This window comes from Mesitornis unicolor, unplaced genomic scaffold (genome assembly GCF_000695765.1).
Source record: "Mesitornis unicolor isolate BGI_N332 unplaced genomic scaffold, ASM69576v1 scaffold30440, whole genome shotgun sequence".
NCBI classification, from domain to species: Eukaryota; Metazoa; Chordata; class Aves; order Mesitornithiformes; family Mesitornithidae; genus Mesitornis; species Mesitornis unicolor.
Genome location: NW_010159449.1, coordinates 46,673 through 58,997, shown reverse-complemented (window position 1 = coordinate 58,997; position 12,325 = coordinate 46,673). Strand labels below are relative to the sequence as shown.

The window sequence follows — 12,325 nt, the reverse complement described above, 5'->3', positions numbered from 1 at the left end:
CCCCGTGCTTGTTGCGAAGGAGGCTGTGAGTAACTTTATCAGGGTGTCGCAGAGGTATGTGATGTAGCACGACGCTTGCCCTTCTTGAGAGGTTGTTGCTTGAAATGGTCCTCTGTGTTTGTGTGCAGCATGCCATTTGCATAATGAACACTTTCTTTAGGTAAAAACTAGCAGTAATTCAATTTTGAATTATTGTTGCATCTGTGCTATGACGTGGTATTTCTGTACTTCAGGGTTGCTCTTCTGTTACTTTTTTTTAATGGACTTTGAAATAGAGGCAGCACTTTGAAATGGAGGTGTTTCAGAAATGTAGCATGCTGTATTTATGGAGGAAAACCAAAAATAGTGCGGTGAGACCTAAAATGTGCCTAGTGTTAAGTACTCGTCTGCAAAGGGGAAAGGATAAATTGGGTATTTTTGTGGTATCATAAAGTATAAATGAGCCTTAATGGGAGTTAAGTGCTTTAACTCCTGTGGATTGAGAGATATGAAACTTTCAGAGTTGTCCTTCATAGCACAGAAAGATAAGTCTGACAGGAGACTTAATTATGAAATGTAGAAAAGGAAGAAGAACTAGTTAGATGCTAGTAAGCCCTCCATCATTATAAAAGACAAGTAGAATGTAAAGATAAGACTTGAAGCTAATAAAGTAATGTAAACAGATTTTCCTCTCCGCTTTGCAATAATTGGGGTGTGTGAGAGGAACCCATTCACCAACAATGAGTAGTGATGAGTATTGTCATTTGATGCTAGAGGGAACTAGATAATTTTTAGAGATAGAGAGGATCAGAAAGTACTGCTGCTAACTTTCTAGTCTTGTGTTAAAGTGGTAATTTATGTGAAAACACAACTTCTTTCATCCTTTTAAATCTCTGGGCAGCTTTGCCCTTATTTATTTTACATATGGATGTTGTTAAGAATCTTCTGTATTTTGTGTCTTTGTCTAAGAAGAAACAAACTTTCATCTGATGCTTTTGTGTCTGTCTGTCTCTTTTTATCAGTCTGGTGGTATTGCCACTACAGATTCATGTTGCCCAGTACCATTTTGTTTAGTATTCAGGAGACAACAGTCTGCAGTTTGATGATGATTTCTAGCCATTCTGTGTTCTGAATATGTGTTGGTATACTCCTGCCAACACAATGAGCCATCTCTTTTATTAGGATCGTTTATCTCAATTACCTAATACTTGCCTCTATATTTTTGTTTATTCTTAGATCTAATAAAAAGTATAAAAGCTCCTTTTGTGCCTTACTTATCATAATAACTTCATTTATTGCAAGATATGTTTGTAACATGAAGGAAATAGTAATTTTATTTTAAAAATATCTGTTATTATAGAGAAGGGTAAGAAGGTAAATCTTCCTCGACAGACAAAGAGCATATTAAATGAAGACATGTTGACAAGCTGATCTGATTGCTCTTTATTTGAAGTGTTGGTAGATTTATATGCCCAAGAGCTGCTGAAAGGGTGGAAATGGAGCTGTTAACTCCAGCTGCAGGTCTTTCTCAACCGAAAGGGAAATGGCGTATATGGAAAGCCTGTCCTTTTCCTAGTCTAAATCTTAGCAACATGTTTTGTGTTTACTTGTGGAGCAAACAACTTTGGAGTCTTTTTTTACTGTGTTTTTTCCCATCTAGAACTGGGATAAAGTTCCCTTTATCATTGCTGTTTCATCTCTGTCCAGTTAAAAAGCTTAGGTTTTGTGTGTATGTGTTGTGTAGACATTTTGTGAGTTGCATGGCTGAAGTTGTTACCTTCACTTGTCCATGAATGTGGCATGCTTAGTGACTTTATTTTAATCAGATGAATATATTTTTAAGACAAAAGGGCCACTGTCATCTGTATGGACTAGAACAGAAAATATCAGTATTTTGATTTTTTTTTGTTGTTGTTCTTTTTGCCATTTTTAATATTGCTAATGACAACTTAAAAAATGCACTCCTATCTTACGAGTTAGCTTTTTTTAAACTTTTAGTCTTATTTTCTTAGCATGTATTAGGTTGGCCAGAAAGTATTAACATCTTTTTCTGGGTAAGTGAAAGGTGAATTTTTCATGGGAAAAAACCCCTGTGTTAAACAACACATTGTCCATTTTGTTCAATTGCCTTTTGCCATCCTTCCAGGAACTTCATGATTTCACGCTCAAAAAAGTTCTTAACTTCTTCGGCAAAAAAACCAACTCCAGGAATGATTCGATATCCTCATCAGCAGTGAAGGTTTTACCATTCAAGGTGTTTTGAAAAGAAAAAATGAATTAACATTCAGTATGTATGGTGCCAGGTCTGGCGAATATGGTGGACGTGGTAACAAACCCCATGCAAGCTGCATCAATTTTTGATGATTGACCAAACTTGTGTTTCTCCATAATAACGCTAGACCACATACAACACCTTTGCAATTCACCAATTCTGGATGCTTCTGTTTGATGGCATCATTTAATTCATCCGGGTGATGATGGTACACATCTAAATTAATGATTTGGTTCCTTGGAAGCAATGCAAAATACAGAATACCTCTGAAATCCCACCAGGCCGACAGCAGAACCTTCCTTTGGTGAATATCTGCTTCTGAAGTGCTTTGAGCTGGGTCATCACACTTGCTCCATGATCTCTTTTTTGTTTATCATTGTTGTAGATGATCCATTTGTCATCACCTGTTATAGGTTTCAAACGTGTAATTTTCTTCATGTTTCAAGAGATTCACAGATGTCAACGTGCTTAGTGAGAGCAATTTCTTTGAGTTAATGTGGTACCCAAATATCAAGTTACTAACATATCCAAGTGGTTTTAAGTGGTTGATACGTCAAGATTATCACCAATCTCTTTTGTTAAACACCAGTTGTGTTGTTAAATGCTTTTATTTTGTCATTATCAACTTCAATTGGCCTTCCTGAGCATGGTGCCTCTTTAACATCAGAATTTCCAGGCTGAAATTTAGCAAACCGGTTCTGACACTGATGTACTTTTAAAGCATCTTCACATACACATGCCTTCACTTTTTATGAGCTTGCACAGTGTTTTTTTCCTTTCCTGAAGTAATACACCAAAATATGATGAAGATGTTCCTTTTGATTCTCCATCTTAAAATCGACACCAAATAAATAATTAACAAAATTGTGAGCTTTCTTTTTGTAAAACGAGCTTGAACTGTCAGCTGTCAAGTTACACAATGAATTTGCAGTTTAAAATGAAGTTAGTTACATTTCAAGACATGTATGTTCATCTATTAAAAAAAGAATGCAATTACTTTTTGGCCAACCCTATATTTCTGTTCATTGAACCCTTGCATTATGCTGGTCATCCTCCTGTAAGCCTCCTTTTCTGTCAGTACAAAAGCTGCAGATTTCCTTCTTAGTTGTATCAAAAAAGAGAAACTGGCCCATGGCAGGGAGTTTACAGTCCTGTGCAGTGCACAGGCTTGTGTCTAGAGTGTGTTACTGAGAACTGATAGCTGACCAGGAGGAAAGACTCCAACTGGTTGTCTGATGTTGTGAGGTCTTTTTTTTTTTTTTTAAATATTGGTCTTTTTTAAACTTGTGTGTGATCTTTTGGCTTACAATTGAAATCACAGAATCACAGAACGTTAGGGATTGGAAGGGACCTCAAAAGATCATCTAGTCCAATCGCCCAAATCCTGGTAAAACTCTGTGTTTCAGGATAAAAGACACATTCTACCTTAAGTTTTTGCTTTGACTTTAGTTATTTAAAAAAAAATCACAAACAAACAAAAAACCAAAAGCAAGCTGAGACTTGCAAGACCTATCTCACACAAAATTACAGTCGTAATAACATAAAATAACTTTCTTCCTTTTTAATCAGGTGTGATGATACATTGGACTTGAGATAAAGAGTTTTCTAATGCAAAGTTATATTGAAGTAAACTTCTGCGAAAGTCATGTTTCTGCTGAAAGTAATAGAGGGAACTTCAAAGGCTGAAAAGGTTGTTATTTTATTGATGTGGTTTATAGAAATCCTTTTCAGAAATTGAAGCTGTCTGCGGTGATGATTATTTTTTCAGAAGTAGCAGTAAAAATATTTCTAGTTTTACCTCCATAACTAGAAAGGGAAGGGTATTCTGCTGCCCAAAATGCTAATCCTTATATACTTGTATACTCCTTGAGAGTATTGACCTCTGCAGTTCCAAGTTTTGCACCTGGTGAGATATTTCCAAAGTCAAATGTGCACAAATATAGGCTTGGTAGCTTCTCAAATGAATAGATAGTGAGGTGTGCTTTGCAGTGGAGTAATTGCCCAGAGGATTTTTTGAAATGGAAAATCAGAAGTCCCCTGTATTGTGTCATACATGGTTTGTGAAGGTTGTAAGAAAGGAAGATGTGTCAGAATGAAGAAGAGAAGCTGAATGTCTTTGTGTCACTCTTATTTAGGAAGATAGAATGAAATCAGTGCTAGAGGAGCTGTAAAGCTGTAGCTTGAGGAAGGAAAGCATGTAATACATTTTAGTTGAATTTCCCCTTCAACATGTAATCCAACAGTTTTTTTATTGTAGTCCTCTACAAGGAGAAGTTCTCAACAGTGTATATGGTTGTGTCAGTGGGGCTTGTGAAGGTGCGTGTGTGGGTAAATGTTACTGAACTCTGCCTGGTTACTTTTCTTCTCTGTCTTAGGCTAAAATTAGCTATGAAAAGGAGCAGAGGCGCAAGCTGCTAAAGCATCTACGAGGTGAAGATACGTGGATGCTTGCTGATGTGAATGAACGTGTGGAACAACTGGAAAAGGTGACAAAACTGTATATCATTGAATTGTGTTGTTAGCTTTACAGCATGTTTGTATGAACAAAAGGCTTTGAGGGCTTTAGATGATCTTTAAAAATCTCTCTATTTCTGAATTCTTTATGCTTCAGTATTAATACAGAAGAGCATATAATATTAATGCAGAAGAGCAAGCGCTGCCAGACAAGAACAGTCCAAGGCTTCACAGGAGAAGCCGTAGTGGAACCTCTGAATATTGAATACTTTTAGTGTAGAAAGTTTTGTTGAAATATCTGCACAGGACAGAAATGTATTGGTGATGCAGTGATTCCTGAGGAAATAGACTTGAGCAAAATAGATGTACTATAGATGATATTCTATGCATAGCTGTAGTGCCTTAATTCCAGTGAAAAAGCTATTGAGAGGGGAAAAAAATCAATTATGGATGTGAGGCATGAACGTTCTCCCACCCCAATAGGAGAGAGGGTAGTAGAAGTAAAATGTAGTTATGTCCAGCTGTGTGTGTGTTTTACCTTTTTTAGTGTGGTTTGGTAAGTAGATTGTGATTGTTCTTCTTGCATGTGGGTGATTTGGTTTACTGGATCTCATTTACAAACATTTACTTGTAGGAACATTCTGTGCAGAGAAAAAAGAAAAAGGATAAGCATTCAAAAAAAGCTAAGAAGGAAAAGAAGAAAAGTAAGAAACAGAAATCAGAAAAGAAGGATGACTTACTTGACAGTTCTTCGGTAAGTAAGAATCTTTAAAATGCTTCAAATGACACTTTAAAAACCTGCACCATTTTAGTCTCTGTGGATACTCATGGTTAGTAAATTAAGACTCATTCTTACAATTTTCTGGTGAAGTCTTATCTTTTTAATATGCTGAATATTTAATAAATTTAAAAGACGCTGTTATGTGAGTGCTTGTGAATTTTATAGTATTAAATTCGCTCATTAGGGACTAAGAGATTTACAGTTTTTCAGCAGAAATTGAAATAAATCGTAATTCTAGGATAGAGTGGAAAAATTCATAGGTTCCTTGTAGTCAGTGGTATATGATAGAATTATGTGTAAAATTGCAAATACTAGACTCTGATTTTAGGCATGAGTTACTGCTGCCTTTTTCCGTGGTTGCTCAACCATGGAAACTCCCAACATGGGAGTTGTACCTGGGTCTGAAGGAAGTCTCAAACTTGTGCATTTGAACCTGTAAATGGATGCTTTCACGTTGAGGGGCACTCTGGCAAAACAGTGCCGAGACTGCATTAGAAATCTGGGAGCTGCTTTCTGGCCATGTTGTGTGAAACATCCTACCAGCATTTTGGTGCAAGACAGGTACCACTGTGATTTTTTGCTTTTCAGAGTTTCTCGTTTATTGAGTGAAAGAACACGCAGTATGATGAGATTTATTTTCCAGGGATTGATATCAGAAGTGAACTATACTTTTCAGTGAGGAAAGTAACCTAAGCCACAAATGTCTTACACTTCCCATCTGTCAGAACACATCAGTGAGTCCCAGGACAGCACAGTCCTGGCTGATACCTTTGATCCAAGTCTGTTATTCCCGTGACAGGTTCATGTAAATAGCAAAGAAACTCTGTTCAATGGGGTCCTATTTGCTTCAAGCGTAAAATCTCGGTACTCTGTTTTTAAGTGTAGGAAGTTGGATATAAAAATAGGAGATAGCATGTGCAGTGTTTTATATTGTACAGTGTTACTGATTTTACTTTTTTAATGTAAAACATACTTAGTAACGAATTTCTATTTTAAAATTTTGTTTTTGAATGCCATAAAAACAATTGGTTTTGTTTTTGTTTGCCTTCTGATGGTTTTGACTTTGGCAGTGTTATGCTAATAAACTGCAAGTATGAACTAATGTTACATACTATGATGTACTCATGAAGTATGGTGGAATGTTTTGGTCATGAAGGAATGAACTCCTATGGGAATATCAATGTTCTATTTTTATTATCAATATTTTAAAAATAATAAACATATTAGTAATGCTAAGTAATTAGCATAAATTTTGATTATCTATATACGCCATAAGTATTGCATTTTATCAACATGTAATAGTATGTTAAGGTGGTGGTGTTATTTTTTACATTAAACTCTATTCTTAGGATTCTTCAGTTGAATGGGTTGAGTCAAATATGTCACAGTCAGATAACACAGAAAAGGCTTGGAAGGTCAACAAGCAATCAGATGCTATGGAAGAACCCTCCCTGCAGGTAAGCAGTCTGATAACTACTCCAGAAATGAATCCAGCATGACCAAATGTGAAATGTGCTTAGGTTTCTTGACAGCTCTTTTGGAACGTGTTAAAAAAAAGCCTGTTTTTCAGACAAATGTCTTTGTTTAGCGAGGTAAATGTTACATTTAATTAATCGGAAGACTTCTCTACCTAACAATTGCTTAGTATTTAACAAGATACTACACTTAAAGTTGCCTGGCACCAATTCCTTTCATCTTGTTTTGAGGCTCTAGCAACATGGCTTGATTTTCTCGAGGTCAGCTTAAGGATCTTGGCTAGACATGTTATTTTTTTCTCCATAGCTTTGGTGGTTGTTCTACAGTTGACTGATTTTTTGCTTCTGTGGTGCTTAAGCAGATATAAGGAAGAGAAGTGTAGAACTTTCAACTGCCGTATTTTTGGAATCAATGCTTCTTTTGATCTTCCTAGGTGAATTCTATGCCTGGTAAGCAGTGTTTATTCTGGAAAATGGAGTAATTCTGAAACGAACTGCTGTGATTTTTATTAATGTCAATGTAGTTACAGATCATCCTCAGTTTTGTGAAATGATGATTTTTAATTCAGTGTCAATTCCACTCCTGAAAAAATGCGCTGTTCATCATTCTGAATTTGTGCATCCTGTTAAGAGAAATAAAAAGGATCTCTGAATCATTTCTGTCTTTTTGGAAAAGTATAAAGTAATGAAATAGAAATCCTTATATATTTTATGATAATTTATACTGCAAAAGCAGGTTTTTCCAAGCATTTCTTTTATAATGTGCACCCTAGGTTTGTCTATTTTTAGATGAAGAGTGTGCTTTTGGAAGGAATTTCCTGGACAATCGTATTTCTTTTATGTTGGCTTACATTATAAAGAAGTCTTGGAGCATGTAAATCCATTTTCTATTGGATTAAACTGAATTAGAAGTTATGTTCTCTCCATGGGACTGGTCTTGGACTAGTCCAGGGTGCTTTCTTTCTTTTTTTTTTTTTTTTTTAAGACAGACACAAAAAAATATCCCCAAACCGTAGATCTGAAGCCAATATGGAATCCAGAGTCAGGCTCTTTTCAGTGGTGCTCAGGGGCAGGACCAGAGGCAATGGGCACAAACTGAAACACAGGGAACAGTGTTTCACTGTGGGGGTGACCAGGCAATGGCACAGGTTACCTGGAGAGGCTATGGAGTCTCCATCCTTGGATATATTTACAAGTCATCTGGTCCTGGTCCTGGGCAACTGGCTCTGGGTGGCTCTGCTTGAGCAGAGGGGTTGGACCAGATGACCTCCAGAGGTCTCATGCACACCCACCTCTGTTGATCCATGTTGCTTGCTCACATGAGCATAGATTCTATTAAATCACTTGAAGATAAATTATTTTTCAGTTCCTTCTCTTTCTTAGAGGAGATCTGAGAAGTAGAATGTTGTGTTTCACCTTTGAAACTCTCTGGTGTGTTGCCCAATATAATTTTTAAATAACATAAAGTGTGATGTATACCATCTATTCAAATTGACTACTTAGACTTGAACCCTACTGAAGATCTGAAGACCCTTCTGCAGGGACATGTTTCAAAATAGGTGTAGTCTTGTCACTTTGGTTGCTATACTTCCCGTAGAAGTGATACAAATACTTGCTTTTGTAGAGTGATTGTTTTTAATGTGTATGTCACTGCTTGCTTTTCAGGCTTCAGGTTTTGTGTGTCTATAAAGGTAGTAGGTATATCTGGGCTTTCTATATGATACTTTTCTTTAAAGAGTAGTCCTCATTTTTAAAGTATCCTTGGTTTGGCTTAGCTTTTGTAAATGCAGTTTTCTACCTGTTACTGTGGGTACAATTCACAGAATTTAGATGTGTAACTGTTTAATTTGAGGGTGCAGTTAATGGCTGAGTATCTGAGGTATGAACTATGCTTAGTTAGTGATTGCAGATTTTGTATATGCTGGAAGAGAAGTAATAGGTCATGAAGTCGGTATTAGCAAAATGAAAAGGAATTGGTCTAGGTGTGTAGTGCTTGTTTAAGCAAGTAATAAGCAGTATATACAGTTTGCATGTTTACTCATGTCTTAAATACATTGTGAAGCTGTATTTCAAATTACAGAAATACATTTATGAAATCTATTTGTGTAAGTGAATATTAAAAAATTTTAAGATTTGGGTTCTTAAAATCCTATTTGCTCTTCATTGAAGTATTTCATATGTGTCTGTAAAACCTATACTGTTTATTGTAAGTAACATTTGTCAGTAGTTGCACTGGTTTTATTTGTAACTCAGTTACATTTTTGTTGGGAATATGAACATTGACTCTTTGTGTTTATTTTGAAGAGAGAAGAATGGATGAATTTAGACTTCATGTCATTGAAAACCACGTCAGCAGCAGCAGTCAGATGTGAAAGAAACAAAGATAAAATATTGGAACGACAGAAAGCTCAAGAGCTTGAGCAGGTAGGAGAAATTAATATGTCAACTTCTTAATGCAGCTTACTAGATTTTGTGTGATGAATGAACCAATGAATTGGTTCAAATATTTAAGTCTTCATATAGTTTTTAAACTATTGCCTAATGTGTTGTGTGATAGTGATTTTAATTAAATTGATCCGTTATTTATTCCATTTGGGATGGGAAGGGTTCATACAGCAAGCTTATCTTGTGGAGGAAAGCCTTTAAACTATCTTCTAGGTCGGGAGAAAGCCAGTTTTGTTAGTACTAAGTTGATGTGAGATGTTTTTCTTAACAATGACAAAATGTTGGTCTGGCCTTCTTCTCTGTGGTGTGTGTGAAAGGAGCACCGTTATTTTGTGTGATAAAAGCTTACCTAAGTTTCTGTGTTAAAGCATAGGGTGCTGAGGCTTGTTTTTTCCAGAAGAAATTCGGAGCAGTTGCTGTGCCTTTCATGCCGCAGCTGTGTTATGCACACATGGGTGGATCCGGGTCGGGCTGGGGAAGGAGTTGCTGTCATTAAATTAGTTCTATTTACATAGAGTTGCTGGCTGCTTTATTTGTTCATTCAACTCCTTAAACACAATGTAATCTGATCTAAAAACATAGTTGCTGATCACTATCTAATGTTTTCTTGTCCTCATATGTCACAGTAGGCCATTTGTTGCTGGTAGGTTTTCCAGTTAGTTGTGTTCTGGCTAGGAACCGGATTGACCTGAAGCTGTTCTTGTGTAGTGTGTGATGCTTTGGTTATTGTCTTTTGAGAAGGGATTAATCTTTTTGGTTTTTCACCATGTAATTATTTGGCGAACATTTTCTTCTGAACTGTTGAGGGACTACTTAATGTGGAGATCTTAAATCACCAGAATGTCAGCATGTATGATATTGTTAGTGACAATTTATATGTATTCTTGATCCTGGAGGAATATGACTTTTATAGACTCACCCAGACAACCGCTTGCTTTCCATGCAGGTTTATACTTTTGTGTTTTCTACATCAGAATGTCTGTCCTTTCTTTGATACTCATTGTCTACAGCAGATGCATACAGCACACCAGTAGTGGTGAGGAGTTGATGATACAACATAGAGAAATTCAAAATTTTGTCAGTGCTGGAATGCCTGATGAACCCTTTTCTCTGATGGACCTCCTTGCCTGCTTCCAGAGAAGTCAGCTGACAGAATCACAATAAGCAATCTAGTTTGAGGGTGAGAAGCAGTAACTTGAGGTAGAATTAAGAGCCCCCATAACAGCTTCAGATGCTTCAGATGCAAGTGCATATTACTGCTACACTGGTAATGATGTCAAATGGTAAAACTGCTTCTGTGTAATAAGGGTCCCAACTAAGCACGTGTTTGAGAGCTTTGACTTGGGACGGAAAGTTACGTTTATTTCTGTCTGTCTTTAGATAGCACAAGTTACGAGTAAGCCATTCCATTCCCACATAAGTCTCACAAAATTTAACAAATATTCTAGAAAATACAAACTATATGGTATGCACACGTTAAAATTATTTCTGTTTTAGGCCATGCTGTCTGAGAGAGAACTCAATCCCTATTGGAAAGATGGTGGTACAGGTTTGCCACCAGAGAAAGATGGAGCAGCTTCAGTTAAGAAAGGTAAACAGCAGCTTTTAGTAATAATCTTAAATTTCTGTCTCCAGTCTCTGGTGTCTGTGTTGCTAACAAGTTACTACTAATGTTGATGTAAAGGAATTATGAATTACATGTAATGAAGTAAAATCTGGATGAAAATTCAATGGTAAATATTGGGATAATATCATAGCATGTTTTTTGCTGAATTTCTCTTCACTGGTTTTTACTCTTGAGTGGTTTGGTGTTCAGTATCTTTACAGAAATTCTCCATTTTGAACTAATTAAAGGAAAGCTTGATTTAACCAAGACAAGATAAATTGTCATCTCATTTGGTTCCTTCCATTCCATTACACACATTATAGTTTTAAAATATTCAACCACAGAAGTCTGAGTCACATTAAAATAAAGTACATTACAGATGCAGTTTGTGAAAAATATTATTTCTGTAACCTTTTCACTTCTTTTCTTACCCTAGGGTTATCCTGCATATTTCCAGCAAGAGCAGTTACAAAAGTGTTTTTCATAATGTCGTGAAACTTTTATTGTGTGATAAGAGGGGTCCTTGTATTCTGTCAACAGGGAACAGCAGGGTCTCTGGCTTTTCTCTTTGGGAGCCTTTCCCCGTGGACAGTCTGTCCTGCAAACCATTAGCCTCATGCCCACTTTTAGAAGTTGCAGAGATCAGTGATCTGTAAGAGGTGACAGGCATCAGTGAGTACGTGTCCTGAATGTAAAGACCTCTGCTGGCTTCTAGAATGGAAAGCAATGGGTTAGTCTTTAGTTTTCTGAAAGGGGGAGTGCATTTGTTTGTACATAAATGGTCTGCCAAAGAATGGACGCACCGAAAGTGGAAACAATAAGAAGGTTCTTTAACTGCTGTATGATAAAAATGGAGAAGCTTAAATTAAATCAGTGCTATTACTGAGCTATATCCAGCATTAACTTATAAAAACATGTAATTGTATTGTTAGAGTATTTCTATTTTTCTTTTGTATCCCTTCAATTTTTACATTAAGTTTAGGTGAAGGTTTAATGTCATGTACAGAGTAAGGTTGAATAGGCATAACTACCGAGATATAAAACTATGACTTCTCATTATTTTCTACTTCAGGTACAGTGGTAGAAGATGCTGGATTAAGTTGGTTACGAAAATCATACCAAAGAATGAAGGAGCAGGCTGAGAGAGAAAAAAGGAATTTTGAGGAAATTGTAGCTGAGAGATACGGGGTAAGGATCTTCAATTACATTTCTTTTTTGTACTAATAGATGCTTGGGTAAGATTGCTTTCATGTAAAGGCACAAATACTTAATGTGTGGTATAAGACAGGGGAAGAAGCAGAAAAAAACCAGCC

The 12,325-nt window shown here is 36.4% G+C and overlaps 1 protein-coding gene across 1 annotated transcript in view; it reads left to right on the top strand.

Moving 5' to 3' along the window:
- Positions 1-4,632: 4,632 nt before the first annotated feature.
- The window catches only part of LOC104542412 (CWF19-like protein 2), a gene marked incomplete at its 3' end in the record, with an annotated part of 51,535 nt that continues 43,842 nt past the window's right edge, over positions 4,633-12,325 (top strand). The window contains exons 1-6 of the mRNA XM_010186713.1: positions 4,633-4,737; positions 5,340-5,459; positions 6,836-6,943; positions 9,266-9,385; positions 10,904-10,997; positions 12,085-12,200. Of these exons, the coding sequence (XP_010185015.1) occupies positions 4,696-4,737; positions 5,340-5,459; positions 6,836-6,943; positions 9,266-9,385; positions 10,904-10,997; positions 12,085-12,200 (600 nt within the window). The remainder of the gene's footprint in view (positions 4,738-5,339; positions 5,460-6,835; positions 6,944-9,265; positions 9,386-10,903; positions 10,998-12,084; positions 12,201-12,325) is intronic.